The sequence below is a fragment of the Mirounga angustirostris genome, unplaced genomic scaffold (genome assembly GCF_029215605.1).
Source record: "Mirounga angustirostris isolate CCGP_5_RB_7025 unplaced genomic scaffold, mMirAng1.0.hap1 SCAF_2, whole genome shotgun sequence".
In the NCBI taxonomy this organism is placed as follows: Eukaryota; Metazoa; Chordata; class Mammalia; order Carnivora; family Phocidae; genus Mirounga; species Mirounga angustirostris.
Window position 1 is genome coordinate 195944162 of NW_026991710.1, and position 22363 is coordinate 195966524.

Consider the following 22363-nt stretch of genomic DNA (forward strand, 5'->3'; position numbering starts at 1 on the left):
CCTCTCTCTGTGAGCACACAGAGAAAAGGCCATGTGAGGACACAGCAAGAAGGTGGCCCTCTGCAAGTCAGAACGGTCTCACCAGAAACCAACCCTGCTGGCACCCTGATCTTGGACATCCAGGCTTTGGAACTGTGAGAAAATCAATGTCTCTTGTTTAAGCCCCCAGAGCGGTGTCCTGGTATGACCGCCCAAGGTGATTAACACAGGCCCTAAAAACCTGTACTGAAATTACAACTCTGGATAAATACCACATAGTAAATACACCTATTTGCATATAAATGCTTGTTTTACCCAACTGAAAAAGGTATGGCAATATTTATTTTTTTAAAGATTTATTTATTTATTTGAGAGAGCGAGCGAATGAAGAGAGGGGCAGAAGGAGAGAATCTCCAGCAGATTCTGCACTGAGCACAGAGCCCGATAACGGGGCTTGATCCCATGACCCATGAGATCGTGACCTGAGCCAAAACCAAGAGTCAGACACTCAACTGACTGAGCCAAAAGTATGGCAATATTTAAATAGGAACACACACACAAAGGTAAATTTTACAAAAGAAATCAGAAGTCCTTGAATAAATACTAAAACACAGAGTAATTCTACGTTACTCTTCACATAAAGACAAAAATCTGGGACTATACTCATTCTGTAATGCAAATTTATTATACCTCAAAAACTAACTTGTGATTTGCCCAGTGACAAAATATAATAAAATGTCCAGGTCTAATTTTGTCTTGCTTAACATATTTAAAATTAAGGAATTAGTCCATCACACATTATAACAGAATTGAAAGAGGCTAACTTGTTGAAAAATAGCATACTGAAGTTTCTGGAAATTGGATCACTACTGTGAAGCAGAATCTATACCTTAATCATTTGGACCCTCTTGCTGAGTCTTGCTCAGGACCTCTCTACTATTAACCAAAAATGATGAGACGTCACTTCCAAAATTAGGTTACAAGAAGACTGTGACTTCTGTCTTGCCCAACCGTCCTCTATGTTACAGCACCTCTTCCATGTTGTCTCCCCACCCCCTCTGCTCTGCAGATCTAGGGGAGCAAGCTGTGTGTCTTGAGGAGCTCTATGGAGAGGCCCAAGTGGCAAGAAATAGACTCTCCAGACAACAGCGAGTGAGGACCTGAGGCCTGTCAACAGCCCTGTGAAGGAGCTTCTGAAATGACTACAGCCCCAGCAGACACCCTGATTGCATCCTGTGACAGTCCCTAAGCAAGCAGCCCCCAGCTAAACCACACCAGTACTCCTGGCCCACATCAACAGTGAGACAGGAACTGTTTTAAGCCACTAGGGTTTGAGATAATTTGTTACACACTGATAGATGATGAATACAATCCTGTTTCATTTCTCCTATTGAATTATAAACTCCTAGAAAACATTAGAGTTAGTTCTTCCACCTTAGTGAAACATTTTATATATTAGAAATCTGATAAAGATTTGTTAATATTTAAAGGTAGAATATTGTACTATTTTAACATAAAATCAGCAGACTCTGAGGATCTGAGGCACTCTAGTAAACTTCTCCCAAGGCCAGCTCTCTGTTCAACTCATAAAAAACACACATGTCTCAAGATATAATTGATTATTTAATGATAATAAAATGTCTCAGATTCTACAATACACATGAAAAGTAGCAAAAAAAAAAAATTCCCCACGTTTATTTCCTTTTCACCTTATCTAATCTCAAACTGTAATTTTAAAGTGGCTGTAAGAGCTAACACACAAGAGTAGTTGAAAATTTATACAGTTTAAGGTCTACACTCAAGTTTATCGAGAATTCCCCTCCACACACAAGAAAATCCCCAAACTGATTCATCTATAGACTATTTTAAGCGTCAGAGTAAAATACACATTTTGTTAAAGTCAGAGCTCAGCTATCTAGAATCTTTAGAGAGGAATAATTTTGGAGAGACATAATTTTCTGGAACCCTAAGGATTTACCCCCCAAACCCCCAAATTTTATTTAATAATTTTAGATCACTGTTTTCTAATATATATAAAATTAGAAAACAGCTCAACAAACAAAATCAGAGACCTTTACGACAGAACTTTTCTGAAACATACATAAATGTGAACTGTACCTCCCCAAGGGAAGGATATAAAATGCAACATTCTCTAAATACTTTTGGAGATAAGACAGTTTTTTTTTTCTTCTTTTTTTAATTTAATTTCTTTTTTTTTAATTCTTATGTTAATCCCCATACATTACATCATTAGTTTTAGATGTAGTGTTCCATGATTCATTGTTTGTGCATAACACCCAGTGCTCCATGCAGAATGTGCCCTCCTCAATACCCATCACCAGGCTAACCCATCCTCCCACCCCCCTCCCCTCTAGAACCCTCAGTTTGTTTTTCAGAGTCCATCATCTCTCATGGTTCATCTACCCCTCCGATTTCCCCTGCTTCATTCTTCCCCTCCTGCTACCTTCTTCTTTTTTTTTTTTAACATATATTGCATTATTTGTTTCAGAGGTACAGATCTGAGATTCAACGGTCTTGCACAATTCACAGCACTTACCATAGCACATACCCTCCCCAGTGTCTTATCACCCAGTCACCCCATCCCTCCCACCCTACCCCCCAACTCCAGCAACCCTCAGTTTGTTTCCTGCGATTAAGAATTCCTCATATCAGTGAGGTCATATGATACATGGATAAGACAGTTTTTTAAAAAGCCATTTTATGGTTTCTGTTGTAGAATATACTTTTATTTATTTTTTTTATTTTTAATTTTTTGCTTTCCCTTGAGATAGTTCATTTTAAGTTTTTATTTTAAGGGTGCCTGGGTGGTTCAGTTGGTTAAGCATCTGCCTTTGGCTCAGGTCATGATCCCAGGGTCCTGGGATGGAGCCCTCATCGGGCTCTCTGCTCAGCAGGGAGTCTGCTTCTCCCTCTGCCTGCTGCTCCCCTTGCTTGTGCACTCCCTCCCTCTCTCTAATAAATAAATAAAATCTTTAAAAAAAAGTTTTTATTTTAATTTCAGTTAGTTAACATACAGTGTAATATGAGTTTCAGGTGTACAATATAGTGTTTCAACACTTCCATACATCACCCGGTGCTCATCATGATGCACTTCTGAATCCCCATCACCTATTTCACTCATCCCCCACCCACCTCCCCTCTGGTAACCATCAGTGTGTTCTCTATAGTTAGTAGTCTGTTTTTTGGTTTGCCTCTCTTTCCTTTGCTCATTTGTTTTGTTTCTTAAATTCCACATATGAGTGAGATGATATGGTATCTTTCTCTGACTTATTTCACTTGGCATTATACTCTCTAGCTCCATTCACATCTTGCAAATGGCAAAATTTCATTCTTTTTATGGCTGAGTAATATTCCATTGTATATATAGACCACATCTTTATCCATTCATCTATCAATGGACACTTGGGCTGCTTCCATAATTTGGCAATTGTTGATAATGCTGTTATAAACACTGGGGTGTATGTATCCTTTTGAATTAGTGTTTTTGTATTCTTTGGGCAAATACCCAGTAGTGCAACTGCTGGATCATGGGGTAGTTCTATTTTTAACTTTTTGGGGAACCTCCATATTCCAGAGTGGCTGCACCAGTCTGCATTCCCACCAACAGAGCATGAATGTTCCTCTTTCTCCACATCCTCACCAACACCTGTTGTTTCTTGTGGTATTGATTTTAGCCATTCTGACAGGTGTGAGGTGGTATTTCATTGTGGTTTTCATTTGTATTTCCCTGATGATGAGTGATGTTAAGCATTACTGGCCCTTGGGCCAATCAAGTGAAGCTCTCTCCTGGGCAGCTATACCTATAGGTCTAGAGTCAAACAGATACGGGTGGAAGAAAGCTTTTTGTGAGCCATCAGCAATCAAATAAATGGTGGCTAAAGCTATGGATCTGGATAAAGGCCACAAGGAAAAACATGAAAATGAAATGAAGGAAAGAGCAAAGTCAGACAATAGAAATAACATATGAAACAGGAGAGAATGAAGCAGAAGGAGGAGGCTAGAAAGGGGACTGACCAGGAATCACCAGAGAGGGAGGGGGAAATGGAGATAAGCCCTAAAGAAGTCTAGGGAAAGAATTCCAATAAGGGAAGTATCAAGAATTTTGTATCAGATCCCAATGAATTTATTAAAATTAACAAAATTAAAAATGCATTTCCCTTGATGCACTATCACATGTGGGTAGGAGCTACCATGTTGGTCAGAGCAGATACAGACACTACTATTGCTCTGACAAGTTTTCCTAGACGGTACTGCATAGACCCTGCAATCAGATCAACAACAAGGCATTTTTGCTCAGTAAGTGCCTGGAGATCAATGTATGGAGATCGTATACTAATTCATAGTCAGTCTTCAAGGGCAACTTTGAGAACACAGCATAGCCACTGTTTTCTGTTTATATCCCAAATTGGTGAAACTGAATAGCTTATAAGTGTATTAGTTATCCAACTCTCTAAAATACGGACATTAAGAACATTCCTGTTGTTGGGGACACTCATAACTTCCAAGTACTGTGAACCAACTGTGTGTCACATTCCCCGATACTTCACATACTTCTAATGTAATTCTTCCACAGAGGCAGGCATAGGTATACCTATGAGGTACAAATGTCTTAAGAGATGAGGAGACAAGCTCAGTCTGTGAGGCACCTTGCACCCACACAGCTGACAGACATCAGAGTTTGGATTCCAGTCTAGGTCTGTCAGCCCACAGAACAGAGACTCTTTCTGTCACACACAACCCATAATGGAGAAAAAGGCTCCACAATCTGGTACCTAGCCAGATTTTCACTAAATCCATGGCACTGGAATATGTATTTTAGCAAGCATTTGAATTTAACCTCTCAGATATATATAATAACATGCATATGAATTAATGAAGAAACTTCATTTCCTAAGAGATAATACATACATTCCCTGAAGAAATTTCCACTACTGTAAAACATAAATATCCTCTCCAGGAACAAAAACTGAAAAGGTATTTATTTTTAAAAATTATTTTTTCAAATACAGTCAAATTTTTACTTACCTTCTTGAGCAGCAAATGTTTGACTAGCTGAAATGACTTTCGTTAGTTCTGGATTATACCTTGTTCCCTCTGGAAAAATCACAAGATACATCTGTGAAACATAGAGAAATTTGGTTTGTTTTGTGTGAGCTTTTTTTGTTGTTCTTGTGAACTTACCAGTGCCAACCCTATTAATGCTAAGAGAGTATTTTCTATGGTGGGAAAAATGTTTATTCATTTTACATGTGACCTTCATTTCAAGCAGAGCAACCAAAATGCAAAAATGCAATTAAATCTTAACATGAATTATATTTAAAACGCAGTCATACATTCACTGGTAGGTCAATCATTAAGACTCTAACAACGTTTCTAATTACACACTAATATTCATTAATTAAAAATTTGCTCATAAAATTCTCACCATTTAAAGCCTCAATTAATTAAAGAGCTCTTTTCCCCTAAGATTCTAAAAAATGACATTTTTAAATGGTGCAAATTTTAGACATCAGTGTCCCTGAGTATCAATAATAAAAGCATATCTCATCTGAAGCAATATCTAAATTTCCACAATATAAAATGTAGTAAGTATTCACATTTCGAAAGATTCCCATAGTATTCTTATTTTACACAGCTCCCTTAATGCATTTAAATAATTCAATTTATAAGCAGCTTCATAAATTGAAATAATGCACTTATAAAGGAGAAAGCTGGATGTTTACTAAGTAATTAATTAGTCTAAGCTTTTACTTTTATCTGTTTGGGAAGATAAAGACAGAAACAGTGAAACTATACAATGAGAAACTCCTCTAACTTTAGAGGTAAGTTACTCAAACTACACCAACATGGTTACTTGATAGCCAGAACACACAACTAAGGCACTCATATCAAATCTTTTCAAATGCAAACAGAATACAGGGAACATAGGGATAGGAGGACAGCAGGAAAGAAAATGATGTTCATTTTATCCAACCTCATCTGATCCCAGGTAATGCTGTCTATCTATATATCTGGTACAGAATCATTCCCTTATCTGAATGATCTATGATTATAAAACTCCTACATAATAAACATATGTGACAGTTCACATTTTTTCATTAGATAAACTCATGATTAATCTCTTCCAAAGTTTCACCTGAAAAACTTGTATTACTGGTTGCTCTACAATTCTGCATTTTCAGCTTCCCTGAAAATATATATACTTTTTATTCATCCATATAAATTGTCTTTAGAACCCACTATCTTTGCCTAACTTAGAAATTAATAGATTTCTATATATCCTAATGAAAGATTAACCACAGCTGCCATGAAAATGTAGAAAAATGGGTAAAATTAAGAAAAAAATTTAAAATTAGTTCCCAAACCCGCAAATTCATTATCATGAGGGCATATTTTAAATCAGCTTATGGGGCAACTAGCTGGCTCACTGGGTAGCACACGACTCCCCATTGTGGGGTCATAGGTTCCAGCCCCACACTGAGTGTAGAGATTACTTAAAAAAAAATATTAAAAAAATAAAATCTTCAACATCAGTAAACTTTGTATTCAAAGCCATGAAAGCAATTACTGATGATTTTTAGCTTTTAGTTCAAGTATTCAAAAATAAAGTGATTCATGATTTGCATGGTTATTAGTAATTCATGTGGTGCTATTTTCCCATCTCTTACACATTTCACACTGATGGTCGACAAGAAAGCAAGAATGAACAATTCTTTCACAGTTCATTCAAGAAGCATTTCTTATATACCTATTATGTGCCAGGTGCTATGTAGGATAATGAAATAAATATGGTCTTTAGAGACAAGTGAGAAAAAAGTACATTAAACAAATTTTACAAATATAATTACACTTCTATGACTGTGAAGAAAAAGAGCAAGATGTTATGAAGGAGAATAACAAGAGGGAAACTGGAGTGGATGATGGGCCTAAGACCTAAAGAATGGTAAAAGAATGAGTGCTTTCACCAACAGATGGGTAACAAGGCAAGGACACCCACTCTCACCAGTGCTAGTCAGGGCTGTCCTAGAGGTTCAAGCCAGGGCACTAGGGCAAGACAAAGAAACAAAAGGCATCCAGATTAAAAGAAAGAAGGAAAACTGTATAACACAAATGACATAACTGTCCATGTAAGAAATCTAAGAAACATTACTATTTTTTAATGTTGCTAAATAATAAGTCTAGTAGGGTTATAGAACAAAAAATCAATATACTGAATGTTTAGATACAACAATCATAAATTTAAAAAATGCCATCTACAATAGCATCAAAAAACATGAAATTAAGAATTTATTTCGGCAAATGTGGATACCTTTGGCAAAAGATGTGCAAACCTGTACAGTTAAAAACCACAAAATGCTGCTGAGAGACATTAAGGAAGACCTAAATAAAGACTGTGTTTTTGGATCCAAAGATTCAATATTGTTATGATAGCAATTCTTCCCAGATTTATCTATAGATTCAATGCAATCCAAATAAAAAACCCCAGCAAGCTTTTATGCAGAAGCTGACAAGCTGATTTTAGAATTTATATGGGAAATGCAAAGGACCTAAAACAGCTGAGTGACTTTGAAAAAGAACAAATATATAAGATTTCACTACACCAGATTTCAAAACTTGTAATAAAGCAAGAGTAATCAAGAGAGTGTGGCATAAGCAAGGGGATATCCAGATAGATCAGTGGAACAGAATAAATGGTTCAGAAACAGACCCACACGTATGCAATCAATTTATTTCCAACAATGGGGAAAAGAATAACCTTCACAGTAAGTGGTGATCGACCTTGACCTTACACCGAATACAAAAGTTAACTCAAAATGGGCCACAAACCAGAACTATAAAACTTCCAAAAGAAAACAAAGGAGAAAATCTTAGTATCATTGAGTTTGGCAAAACCTTTTACAGTAGGACAGAAAAAGCAGAAATTTTAGGAAAGATCAATAAATCGGACATAGGCAAAATTTTTTAAACTTTTGTTCTTTAAGACTCTGTTATGATATGAAAAGGCAAGTCACTGATGCAAAGAAAGATTCATACAGGAATATTCTGAGAAGTTACATTTTAACAGCCCCAAACTGGCCATTACTCCACAAAGCAGATGATCTTCTATAGGAAATCATATATACAAAGACTGTAACTAGAGAAAGAGTATACAACAGTCTGAACACTTGGCTTCAAACCCCAGACTCCACTTACAGGCCCTGAGAGCTGGGATAAATTCCTTATCCTCTCTGCGCCTGGAGCTTCTTGTCTACAAAAGGGAAGGATGGTTGTACCTCCACCTGATAGAGATACTGTAATGATAAAGGTGATAATTTATGTAATCTAATTAACATGGTGCTTGGCACAAAATAATACTGCAATTTGCTGTTGTTAAAATTAAAACAGATGTGCTTTCGAAATGTGAGATGACACATCGGGGGCAGAGAAGAGTGACAGGACCTGAGCAGTGGCCAAGAGCCTTCCCCAGAATCAGCTCTGCACGCTGCATTCACAAGGACAGCAGCCTCTAAAGGCTACACGGCCAAAGCAGGTCTCCTTGTTCTCTCTAACGAGAGCTGAGCATGACACAGAGCACAGATGTAGAGTCAAGATTTTAAAGTAAAACTTTTTTCCTCCTTCAGCTGTTTGCACCTGATAACTTCCTCACCACTGCTTTCCCACTGCCGACCAAAAGGGCAGCTCTCTTCTCAGTTCCCATGGAGATGGAGAAGGTGGCAACAGAGGGAAAGAACTAAACATGGAGCATCAGGGCAAGAAAAGAATGACTCCGGGGCAGGGTGCCACCTCTGGACCCACTTCTCAATTAAGGAAAATCCCTGCTCGAGGACAGGGAAGCCCCAAGGATGACAGGAAATAACTGGCAAACAGTCACAAACAAACCAAATTACGTACAAGGTTATTGCTACTGTTCATAGAAATCTTTTATTCTGCTAAATTTTCATTTGGAAGGAACCAGAGATTCTGTTTTCTTTAATGAGGACTGACTTCGCATATAAGATCTCTACTCAAGATGTGAGGTACCATTTTAAGCTTAGATACTTCAGACTCTAGTGGAAATCAGCAAGCTATTTCATATTAAAATTCCATTCAAAAAGAAAAGAGCTATTTAAGAGTTTAAAATATATTCACACTTCAACCAGTTATGGAACTGATGACTTTCTGTTAAAAACAGCCTTTTCTCCATGCTTTGGATAAGTTACTTTGTGTGTGTGTGTGTGGTTAACAGGTTGTATTTATTATTTTCTATAGTTTCTAAAAAGTAGAATATACTGTAAGACCATGTTAAAAATAATCCTTTACACAGTTTTTGGAAGGTTAGTGCAAACATGATTTACAAGTAAAAGATACAATTTTCAAACTAAAATCAGTTAATGGTCTTGAATTTATAGAAGCAAGTTAAGGTTAAATTTAAATATCTGAAGCAGTTTCTATATTAAAGCATTTCCAAGAAATAGAAAACTAAGAAATTTAGATAAAGCACCAGCTGTCACCATGTTACCAAGTTAACACTAGTTCCTCATTGGTCCCCATCACATGATGAATGGGAAGGAACTAACAGAAAGAAACAGAACCCTGAAATTACATTTACTTAAGGGTTTCCCCCAAAGGCATCTTGATCAAGTTAATACATTTCTGAGGAGCAGAAATAGGTTATAATAGTTAAGGCTCAAGATCATGCATTCATAATAAAATACAGCTACTGACATTTAAGTGATATTGAATGAATTTAAAGTTTGCCATTTAAATCAACAGTATACATATTTTCTTTCTGAATCCTTTAGGATTTTGTAGGCACACTGAAATCAATCTTCATACAAAGGGAACAAATATCAGAATCTTGTACTACATGGATACAAGTGGCTGCATTTTTTTTTAATTTTATTTTATTATGTTAATCACCATACATCATTAGTTTTTGATGTAGTGTTCCATGATTCATTGTTTGCTTATAACACCCAGTGCTCCATTCAATACGTGCCCCCCTTAATACCCATCACCAGGCTAACCCATCCGCCCACCCCCACCCCCCTGCCTCTAGAACCCTCAGTTTGTTTCTCAGAGTCCATAGTCTCTCATGGTTCGTCTACCCCTCCGATTTCCCCCCTTCATTCTTCCCTTCCTACTATCTTCTTCTTCTTCTACTTTTTTTTAACGTATATTGTTTGTTTCAGAGGTACAGGTCTGCGATTCAAACAGTCTTACACAATTCACAGCGCTCACCATAGCACATACCTTCCCCAATGCCTATCACCCAGCCCCCCAGCCCTCCCACCCCCCACCACTCCAGCAACCCTCAGTTTGTTTCCTGAGATTAAGAACAACTCATATCAGTGAGATCATATGATACTTTGAGTCTCAGTTTCATTCCCAAATGAAGACTCAGGATAGCTGTGAGCATAAAAGGAAGTATATGAAAATATCAAGCACTGTGTGGCAGGCTCTTTATATTGTTTCCTTCCCCTCTGGTTTTTAAAAATTCTATCTAGCTCACTAAAGAGTTTCAAAGCAGGCATATTTATATGGAAATGATATCTCAGAACTTAATAAACTTTGATTAGCTAGACATCTTTTAATTACTGCTTTCTCTTTAAATAAAAAGCCATTTCATATTTAGATGTACAGAATATAAACAAGATAGTTCATCTCTGCTTTCTTTCCTCCAAATTAATCCAGTCTAGCAAACCACAACTGTTAAAAAGGGTTTTTCTAAAATTACAATCAGAAACTTTCAACTCATTAAAAATTCCATTATACATTTACAGAGGGGAAAAATGCAAAAAAATGGTGGATACAAAGTAACAATCTCCTTCCTCAAAGAGCTTATTATTTAAGTATGGAAGTGCTACAGGTATGATCAGAAAACAATTACAAAATCACACAAATGCATACATGAATATGGCAGGCAGAATAATGCCCCCTCCCCAAAATGTCCACATCCTAATCTTTAAGAATCTGTGAATACATTATAGAACATGGCAAGGGGGAGTGAAGACTGCTAGCATTGGACTGAGGGATAATGAGATCAGCCTAGAATGTCCAGGTGGGGCCAATGTCAACACAATGGTTCTAAAGATGAAAGAGGGAAGCAGAAGACTCAGAACCAGAATGATGGCTACAAAAAAAGACCAGCTATTGCTGGCTTTGAAGACAGAAGCCATGACTTAGGGAATGCAGGCAACCTTTAGAATCTAAAAGAGGCAAGAAAATGGATTCTCCCTTACAGTCTCCAGAAGGGACCTCAGCCCCAGTGTCACCACGATTTTAGTCCAGTGAGACCCATTTTGCACTGCTGATCTCCAGAATGGTTAAGATAAATGTATGTTGTTATTTTTCCTAGCTTTTTAAGGGTATGATTGACAATAAAAACTGTATACATTTAAGGTATACAATGTGATATCTTAATATACACAGACATTGTAAAATGATTACCACAAAGTAATATACCTACCCCATCACCTTGCATAGTTACTATATTTTTTGTGTGTGGTAAGATCATTTAAAATCTATTCTTTTTAACAAATTTCAAGTATACAATATGGTATTACTAACTACAGGCATCATGCCGTACCTTACATCCTCAGAACTTACTCCTCTTATAACTGAAAGTTTGTACCCTTTGACCAACACATCCCCATTTCCTCCACTCCCTAAGGCCCTGGTAAACATTGCTCTACTCCCCAGTTCTATGAATTCAACTTTTTAAAATTCCACATGCAGGTGAGACCATGCAGTATTTGTTGTTCTATGTCTGGTTTATTTCAGTTAGTGTAATGCCCTTGAGTTCATCCACATTGTCATAAATGACAGGACTTCCTTTTTCAACATTGAAAAATATTCCATTGTGTATACATACATTTTTTTTTACTCACTCATTTGTTGATGGACATTTAGGTTATTTCCATACCTTGTTACTGTGAATAATGCTGCAGTGAACAAGAGTGTGGGAAATAATCCTATTTCTTTTGAATATATACCCAGAAGTGGAATTGCTGGATATGATATTTCTATTTTTAATCTTTTGAGGAAACTCCATTCCATTTTTTGTAATGACTGTACCAATTTATATTACCGCCAACAATGTCTAAGGGTTCTCTTTTCTCTAAATCCTCAACCAACCCTTAACTTTTGAAAACTGTTTGAGAACAGTCATTGTAACAGGTGTCAGGTATTAATCTCATTACAGCTGTGACCGGCATTTCCCTGATGACAAGTGAGGTTGAGCACCTTTTCCTATACCTGTCGGCCATTTAATTGTAGGTCTTCTTTGGAGAAATGTCTTTTCAAGTCCTTTGCCCATTGCTTAAATTGAGTTATTTGGGCTTTTTTGCTGGTGGGCTGCATGTTAATCTTGAAAATTAGCATTGGATATGTCGTTTGCAAATATTTTCTCCCTTTCTGCAGGTTGTTTTTTCATTTTTGTCAATTACTTCCTTTGCTGTGCAGAAACGTTTTAGTTTGGTGTAGTCCTACTTACTTATTTTTGCTTCTGCTGCCTGTACTTTTGCGGTCGGTGAGTTTGTGGTAATCTGTTACAGCGCGATCAGAAGCTACTAAAAGAAACATAACTTTCAAACATGTTATTTAATCCTAGCTACCAAGTGAATTATTAGTAGATTTAACATATAAAGAAAACAAGCTTAGAAAAGTTAAGTGACTTGTGCAAAGTAACAAAGTTTAAATGGCAGATCTGAGATATGAACCCAAATCTGATTTGGCCTCAGTGACAACCACTCATGGCACTGCCAGTCTGTAATTCAGCATTATTGCACAAACATCCAAAAGCTACACTTCTGCCCTTGAAAAACAGAAAGTTCTCTGGTAGCCGAAAGTAAAAGACTAGGTTATTTGAACAAGCCTTCCTAATGAAAATTTAAAAAGCTGGATAAAACGTCATTTTAAAATTATCAAAGAGCTGAAAAGATAAAAATCAAAGCCCCGTGGACCTTCTATTAAGAGTGAAGGGGCGGAGCAAGATGGCGGAGGAGTAGGAGACCTGGATTTCGTCTCCTCTCAGGAATTCAGCTAGATAGGGATCAAACCATTCTGAACACCTACGAAGTCAACAGGAGATCGAAGAAAGGAATAGCAACAACTCTCTGAACAGAAATGCGACCACTTTCTGGAAGGTAGGATGTGCAGAGAAGTGAATCCGAGGCGATATTTGGGAGGATAGACGGCGGGGGAGGGGCCTCCGTTGGTCGCTTCTGGCAAGTGATAGACTGCGGAACACAAAATCGGAACTTGTAGAAGTTGGCTCCGCTGAGGGACGTCACTCCGGTGGCTAAGTGGGGGGTGGAACCCTCGTGGGACAGTGCGGTCTCAGGACCCTCGGGGTCACAGAAAGACCGGGGGGGCCTGAGTGTGGCAGAGTTCCCAGGTATCGGAGCAGGGAAGCCGGCTGCAGAGGCGGAGCCCAGGTGCGGGCTCTCAGCTCGGGGTCGCCATAAACCGTGATCCGCGGCACAGTCGGGCCCCTGCTCCTCCAGCAGGGACCCAACAAGCGGCAGATCCGGGGAGACTCACCTTCTTCCCCTGGGAGGAGAGGGGCGGGAGTGCACCGCAGGGATCTGCTGGGTTTGGAGACTCCACCCGGGGTCGGGTGCCAGAGATAGAAACGTGCGGTCACAGGCCGGGTGAGCACAGCGTACGGCCGGAGACCGGGGAGACGGGAATGACTGACTGCTTTTCTCTGGGGGAGCACTGAGGAGTGGGGCCCCGAGTTCTCGGCTCCTCCAGGGCGGAGATTGGGAGGCCGCCATTTTCACTCTCCGCCTCCAAAGCTGTAGGGAAAGCTCGCAGGGAACAAAAGCCCCGGAGAGCAAACCCGAGCAGATGACTTAGTCCAGACCGGACAAGGGCGGGGCAATTCCGCCTCCGGCAAAGACTTTTGGAAACCACGGCAACAGGCCCCTCCCCAGAAGATCAGGGAGAACAGCCAGCCAAGACCAAGTTTACGGATCAATGAGGACGGCAGAACTCCAGTGCTAGGGGAATAATGCACACAGAATTCATGGCTTTTTTTACCATGATTCTTTAGTCTTTCAAAGTTAATTTTTTTTGAATTTTTCTTTTTCCCTTTTTCAACCAACATCTTATTAATCCCTTTTTAAAAAAAAAAACATTTTTATTTTTCATTTTTAGAGTCACATTCTATCCCTTCATAGTAGTTACCCATATTTTTGGCATATATACATAAATTGTTCTCTCTTTAAAATTTTGAGATAGTTTCTTCTAACAGATCAAAATATACCCTAAATCTCTATTGTATGGTTTTTTTCAACTCCCCTGCCTGATCACATTCTCTCCCTTTTTTTTTTCTTTTTTTTTTAAATCCTCTTCTTTCTGTTTTCAAACAATTTCTTATCAATTCCTTTTATAAAATTTTTTATAATTTCCATCTTTACAGTCATATTCCATCCCTTCATCATATCAACCCTTATTTTTGTACATATATAAGTTTTTCTTTCTTTAAAATTTTGGGAGGCACCTTCTTCTAACAGACCAAATACACCCAAAATCTAGTGTGTGGCACTGATCTATATACCAGCCGGATCATATTTGATCACATTCTGTTTTTTTTTCTTTTGTTTTGTTCTGTTTTTGTTTGTTTTTATCTTTATCTTTATCTTTTTCTTTTCCTTTTTTTTTTCTTTTTCTTTTTTCTCTCTTTCCCTTTCTTATCCCACTGCTTCAGGTCTTTTCTGATTTGTTTAGAGTATATTTTCTGGGGACGTGGTTATTCTGCTAGCATTTTGTTCTCTCATTAATCTATTCTCCTCTGCACAAAATGACAAGACGGAAAAAATCACCTCAACGAAAAGAACAAGAGGTAGTACCGACTGCCAGGGACCTACTCAATACGGACATTAGTATGATGTCAGATCTAGAGTTCAGAATCATCAATTTAAAGATACTAGCTGGGCTTGAAAAAAGCATGGAAGTTATTAGAGAAACCCTTTCTGGAGAAGTAAAAACTAAAATCTAACCAAGTAGAAATCAAAAAGGCTATTAATGAGGTGCAATCAAATATGGCGGCGCTAACTGCTAGGATAAATGAGGCAGAAGAGAGAATCAGTAATATAGAAGATGAAATGATGGAAAATAAAGAAGCTGAGAAAAAGAGAGATAAACAACTACTGGATCACGAGGGCAGAATTCGAGAGATAAGCGATACCATAAGACGAAACAACATTAGAATAATTGGGATCCCAGAAGAAGAAGAGAGAGAGAGGGCCAGAAGGTATAATGGAGCAAATTATAGCAGAGAACTTCCCTAATTTGGGGCAGGAAACAGGCATGAAAATCCAGGAAGCACAGAGAACCCCTCTCAAAATCAATAAAAATAGGTCAACACCCTGACATCTAATAGTAAAACTTACGAGTCTCAGAGACAAAGAGAAAATCCTGAAAGCAGCTCGGGAGAAGAGAAATGTAACCTACAAGGGTAGAAACATTAGATTGGCAACAGACCTATCCACAGAGACCTGGCAGGCCAAAAAGGACTGGCAGGATATCTTCAGAGCACTAAATGAGAAAAATATGCAGCCAAGAATACTATATCCAGCTAGGCTGTCGTTGAAAATAGAAGGAGAGATAAAAAGCTTCCAGGACAAACAAAAACTAAAGGAATTTGCAAACACAAAACCAGCCCTACAAGAAATCTTGACAGGGGTCCTCTAAGCAAAGAGAGAGCCTAAAAGTAAGAGAGACCAGAAAGGAACACAGACAATATACGGTAACAGTCACCTTACAGGCAATACAATGGCACTAAATTCCTATCTTTCAATAGTTACCCTGAATGTAAATGGGCTAAATGCCCCAATCAAAAGACACAGGCTATCAGATTGGGTTAAAAAACAAGACCCATCGATATGCTGTCTGCAAGAGACTCATTTTAGACCCAAAGACACCCCCAGCTTGAAAGTGAGGGGGTGGAAAACCATTTAACATGTTAATGGACACCAAAAGAAAGCTGGGGTGGCAATCCTTATATCAGACAAATTAGATTTTAAACCTTTCAAAGACTATAATAAGAGATGAGGAAGGACACTATATCCTACTTAAAGGGTCTATCCAACAAGAAGATCTAACAATTGTAAATATCTATGCCCCTAACATGGGAGCAGCCAATTATATAAGGCAATTAATAACAAAACCAAAGAAACACATCAACAATATAATAATAGTGGGGGACTTTAACACCCCCCTCACTGAAATGGACAGATCGTGTAAGCAAAAGATCAACAAGGAAATAAAGACTTTAAATGACACACTGGACCACATGGACTTCACAGACATATTCAGAACATTCCACCCCAAAGCAACAGAATACACATTCTTCTCTAGTGCCCATGGAACATTCTCCAGAATCGATCACATTCTAGGTCATAAATCAGATCTCAACTGGTACCAAAAGATTGGGATCATTCCCTGCCGATTTTCAGACCTCAATGCTTTGAAACTAGAACTCAATCACAAGAGGAAAGTCGGAAAGAACTCAAATACATAGAGGCTAAAGAGCATCCTACTAAAGAATGAATGGGTCAACCAGGAAATTAAAGAAGAATTAAAAAAATTCATGGAAACCAATGAAAAGGAAAACACAACTGTTCAAAATCTTTGGGATTCAGCAAAGGCAGTCCTAAGAGGAAAGTATATAGCAATACAAGCCTTTCTCAAGAAACAAGAAAGGTCTCAAGTACACAACCTAACCCTACACCTAAAGGAACTGGAGAAAGAACAGCAAATAAAGCCTAAACCGGGCGCCTGGGTGGCTCAGTTGGTTAAGTGACTGCCTTCAGCTCAGGTCATGATCCTGGAGTCCCGGGATCGAGTCCCACATTGGGCTCCCTGCTCAGCAGGGAGTCTGCTTCTCCCTCTGACCCTCCTCCCTCTCGTGCTCTCTCTCATTCTCTCTCTCGCAAAAAAATAAATAAATAAATAAAAAATAAAGCCTAAACCCAGCAGGAGAAGAAAAATAATAAAGATCAGAGCAGAAATCAATGAAATAGAAACTAAAAGAACAGTAGAACAGATCAACGAAACTAGGAGCTGGTTCTTTGAAAGAATTCACAAGATTGATAAACCCTTGGCCAGACTTATCAAAAAGAAAAATGACCCAAATCAACAAACTCATGAATGAAAGAGGAGCGATCACAACCAACACCAAAGAAATACAAACAATTATAAGAACATATTATAAGCAACTCTATGTCAGCAAATTAGATAACCTGGAAGAAATGGATGCATTCCTAGAGATGTATCAACTACCAAAACTGAACCAGGAAGAAATAGAAAACCTGAACAGACCTATAACCACTAAGGAAATGGAAGCAGTCATCAAAATCTCCCAAAAAACAAAAGCCCAGGGCCAGATGGCTTCCCAAGCGAATTCTACCAAACATTTAAAGAAGAATTAATACCTATTCTTCTGAAACTGTTCCAAAAAATAGAAATGGAAGGAAAACTTCCAAACTCATTTTATGAGGCCACCATTACCTTGATCCCAAAACCAAAGACCCCATCAAAAAGGAGAACTACAGACCAGTATCCCTGATGAACATGGATGCAAAAATTCTCACCAAAATACTAGCCAATAGGATCCAACAGTACATTAAAAGGATTATTCACCACGACCAAGTGGGATTTATCCCTGGGCTGCAAGGTTGGTTCAACATCCGCAAATCAATCAACGTGATACAATACATTAACAAAAGAAGGAACAAGAATCATATGATCCTCTCAATAGATGCAGAAAAAGCATTTGACAAAGTACAGCATCCTTTCTTGATCAAAACTCTTCAGAGTATAGGCATAGAGGGTACATACCTCAATATCATAAAAGTCATCTATGAAAAACCTACAGCGAATATCATTCTCAATGGGGAAAAACTGAGAGCTTTCCCCCTAAAGTCAGGAACGCGGCAGGGATGTCCACTGCTATTCAACATAGTATTGGAAGTCCTAGCCACAGCAATCAGACAACAAAAAGAAATCAAAGGCATCCAAATCGGCAAAGAAGAAGTCAAACTCTCACTCTTTGCAGATGATATGATACTTTATGTGGAAAACCCCAAAGACTCCACCCCAAAACTGCTAGAACTCATACAGGAATTCAGTCAAGTGGCAGGATATAAAATCAATGCACAGAAGTCGGTGGCATTTCTATACACCACCACCAAGACAGAAGAAAGAGAAATTAAGGAGTCGATCCCATTTACAATTGCACCCAAAACCATAAGATACCTAGGCATAAATCTAACCAAAGAGGCAAAGGATCTGTACTCAGAAAACTATAAAATACTCATGAAAGAAATTGAGGAAGACACAAAGAAATGGAAAAAGATTCCATGTTCATGGATTGGAAGAACAAATATTGTGAAGATGTCAATGGTACCTACAGCAATCTACACATTCAATGCAATCCCCATCAAAATACCATCCACTTTTTTCAAAGAAATGGAACAAATAATCCTAAAATTTGTATGGAACCAGAAAAGACCCCGAATAGCCAGAGGAATGTTGAAAAAGAAAAGCAAAGCTGGTGGCATCACAATTCTGGACTTCCAGGTCTATTACAAAGCTGTCATCATCAAGACAGTATGGTACTGGCACAAAAGCAGACACATAGATCAATGGAACAGAATAGAGAGCCCAGAAATGGACCCTCAACTCTATGGTCAACTCATCTTTGACAAAGCAGGAAAGAATGTCCAGTGGAACAAAGACAGTCTCTTCAACAAATGGGGTTGGGAAAATTGGATAGCCACATGCAGAAGAATGAAACTGGACCATTTCCTTACACCACACACAAAAATAGACTCCAAATGGTTGAAAGACCTCAATGTGAGACAGGAGTCCATCCAAGTCCTAAAGGAGAACACAGGCAGCACCCTCTTTGACCTCAGCCGAAGCAACTTCTTCCTAGAAACATCGCCAAAGGCAAGGGAAGCAAGGGCAAAAATGAACTATTGGTACCTCATCAAGATAAAAAGCTTTTGCAAAGTAAAGGAAACAGTCAACAAAACCAAAAGACAACCGACAGAATGGGAGAAGATATTTGCAAATGACATATCAGATAAAGGGCTAGTATCCAAAATCTATAAAGAACTTATCAAACTCAACACCCAAGGAACAAAGAATCCAATCAAGAAATGGGCAGAAGACATGAACAGACATTTTTCCAAAGAAGACATCCAAATGGCCAACAGACACATGAAAAAGAGCTCAATATCGCTCGGCATCAGGGAAATCCAAATCAAAACCTCAATGAGATACCACCTCACACCAGTCAGAATGGCTAAAATTAACAAGTCAGGAAATGACAGATGTTGGCGGGGATGCGGAGAAAGGGGAACCCTACTACACTGTTGGTGGGAATGCAAGCTGGTGCAGCCACTCTGGAAAACAGTATGGAGGTTCCTCAAAAAGTTGAAAATAGAGCTACCATATGATCCAGCAATTGCACTACTGTGTTTTTACCCCAAAGATACAAAAGTAGGGACCCGAAAGGGTACGTGCACCCCGATATTTATAGCAGCAATGTCCACAATAGCCAAACTGTGGAAAGAACTGAGATGTCCATCGACAGATGAATGGATAAAGAAGATGTGGTATATATATACAATGGAATATATGCAGCCATCAAAAGGAATGAGATCTTGCCATTTGCAATGACGTGGATGGAACTAGAGGGTATTATGCTGAGCGAAATAAGTCAAACAGAGAAAGACATGTATCATATGACCTCACTGATATGAGGAATTCTTAATCGCAGGAAACAAACTGAGGGTTGCTGGAGTGGGGGGTGGGGTGGGAGGGATGGGGTGACTGGGTGATAGACACTGGGGAGGGTATGTGCTCTGGTAAGCGCTGTGAACTGTGCAAGACTGTTGAATCTCAGATCTGTACCTCTGAAACAAATAATGCAATATATGTTAAGAAAAAAAAAAAGAAGAATATACCAGGAGGGGAAGAATGAAGGGGGGGAAATCGGAGGGGTAGACGAACCATGAGAGACGATGGACTCTGAAAAAGAAACTGAGGGTTCTAGAGGGGAGGGGGGTGGGAGGATGGGTTAGCCTGGTGATGGGTATTGAGGAGGGCACGTTCTGCATGGAGCACTGGGTGTTATGCACAAACAATGAATCATGGAACACTCCATCTAAAACTAATGATGTAATGTATGGGGATTAACATAACAATAAAATTAAAAGTAAAAAAAAAAAAAGTGAAAAGAAGTTGGGATGCCTGGGTGGCTCAGTTGGTTAAGCACATGCCCTCGGCTCAGGTCCTGATCCAGGTGTCCTGGATTGAGCCCGGCATCGGGATCCTTGCTCAGCGGGAAGCCTACTTCTCCCTCTGCTTCTGCCTGCTGCTCCCCTTGCTTGTGCTCTCTCTTAATCTCTCTCTCAAAATACGAAAAAAAAAAAAGGGTGAAAAGAGGTAAAGGGAACACCAAAGGCTATACTCTTAGGGCAAAAGTAAACCAGAAGTCAGTCAGTCTCATATGGATTTGCAACTTTGGTCCAGTTAACCTCAAGTTCAGAATTCGGTTGGGTGGACTCACACTGAAGAAGCTTTAAGGGGCACAGCTAAACAAACGCAAATATTCTCTGGAGGAAGGCACTTTCTACTGTTCGAGTTGATTTCTACAGATAATTTTCCAAATAGAATCAGGAGCAAATAAAGATAACCAAGCACATAAGGAAAGAATGTACAATGAGCAAGAATTGGCAGAAAACAACAGGGCTTCACATACTGAGATCACTAAATACAAATTTACTTAATACATCTTTTAAATGATGCCTTCAATATTTAAAGAAACAAAGTTTGAAGATTAAAACAAAAATAACAGATTTGATAATAACCATACAGTACAGCATACCATGAAAAACACAATATATTTAAAACACAGGCATTAAATGGATTTGTGGTACAGTGGATTGCATCTTGAAACAAGAAGGACATTAGTAGAAAAACTTGAGAGATCTGAATAGTCTGTAGTTCAATTAATAGTATGACACCAATGTTTCTTTCTTAGTTTTGACAAATGAATCATGGTTTCGAAAGATGTTAATCTTAAATGTTAACCTTAAAACTAGGTGACGAATAAATGGGAAACTCTGGACTATCCATGCAATGTTTTTGTAAATCTAAAATCATTCCAAGTTTTACAACACATTAACAAAAAAACAAGAGGAGGCTTAGGACAAAGAATATTACAAGAGTAACGGGGAAAACACCAAACTGAACCCTTCAGAGTTGAGGTTGCATGGCAACAACTCACCTGAACATCTAAGGAGAGAGGAGATGCATGCACACATTTACCTGGGGCAAATGCCAACAGATGGCAATAACAAGATTTAATTAAAATTTTAACAAGCTGCAAAAGGCTGAGTGTGGGCTAGTTCAAGAGAAGAACTCCCGGGGGCTACAGACACAGGATAATTTACCACAACTTTGTACAAACATATACACACACACCCCACATATACATGCAAACCAAAAAGAAGAAAAAGAGAAGTAGAAAAAGAAAAAAAGGCTGGGCCAGGGCAGTGTCTTGCAAATTCATCCTCATGATGATGATGATGGTGGTGCAGGCTTGGGGGAGAACACAGCCAGTGCTGGGAAGGCACAAAGCCCAGCAGAGAGCCTTCCCCTCTATCTTTCCTGTGGAACAACATTCTTAAACTCTCAAGTTGATGAAAATCCAATGCAGCTGGGGGAAAGGAACAGAAGGTTAAAACTTTCTGCAGGGGATGAGCAAGAATACATCCTGGGCACAGATTTAGAGCTGGGAGCAAGGCAGGAGAGAAGCTGGGAAAAGCCTCCACCCCAAGACCCTTCCTGAGACTTAGACAACAAACCACACCTCCCCTCTCAGCCTCCCCACCAAACTGACAGGATTTCAGTAACAAGTACCAGAGGACGCTGTTGGGGGAGGTTCAAAAAGGAGACTCTAAGTGTAGTGCAAAAAACTCAGTGTGGAACAGGCATTGAGAAAAACTCTCTAGCAAAACATCTCCCACCCTATACACAAAGTAAAGAATGCTACAGTAATTTGAAGTCTGTGAGAAAAATTACTGCAACAGTAAAACCCAAATCCGGTACAACTCCTGACTCAACTGACTCAAGCCCTCACTGAAGGTCTTGCAAAAAGACAAGCATAGCCATTCTCAGGTATCAAAACTACTTCAATCTCCACTGTCCTACTCAAGAGGCCCAACTTTCAACAAAATCGTAGCAGGTATAAAAAAGGCAAGATAAAGCAGTCTGAAGAGACAAAGCAACCAAAAATTTCAGAATCAGAGATGTTGTAATTACCAGATGGGGAATTTCAAACAACTACTAGCAACACAAC

The 22363-nt window shown here is 38.8% G+C and overlaps 1 protein-coding gene across 4 annotated transcripts in view; it reads right to left on the reverse strand.

Annotated features, from left to right (window-relative positions):
• The window catches only part of AGPAT5 (1-acylglycerol-3-phosphate O-acyltransferase 5), a 78924-nt gene that overhangs the window by 31140 nt on the left and 25421 nt on the right, over positions 1-22363 (reverse strand). For all 4 annotated transcript variants that reach the window (XR_010409745.1, XM_064585720.1, XM_064585719.1 and 1 more), the window contains exon 5: positions 5026-5116. Coding sequence is in view for 3 of the 4 variants with exons in the window: in XM_064585720.1 (XP_064441790.1) it covers positions 5026-5116 (91 nt within the window). In the remaining variant the exon portion in view is untranslated. The remainder of the gene's footprint in view (positions 1-5025; positions 5117-22363) is intronic.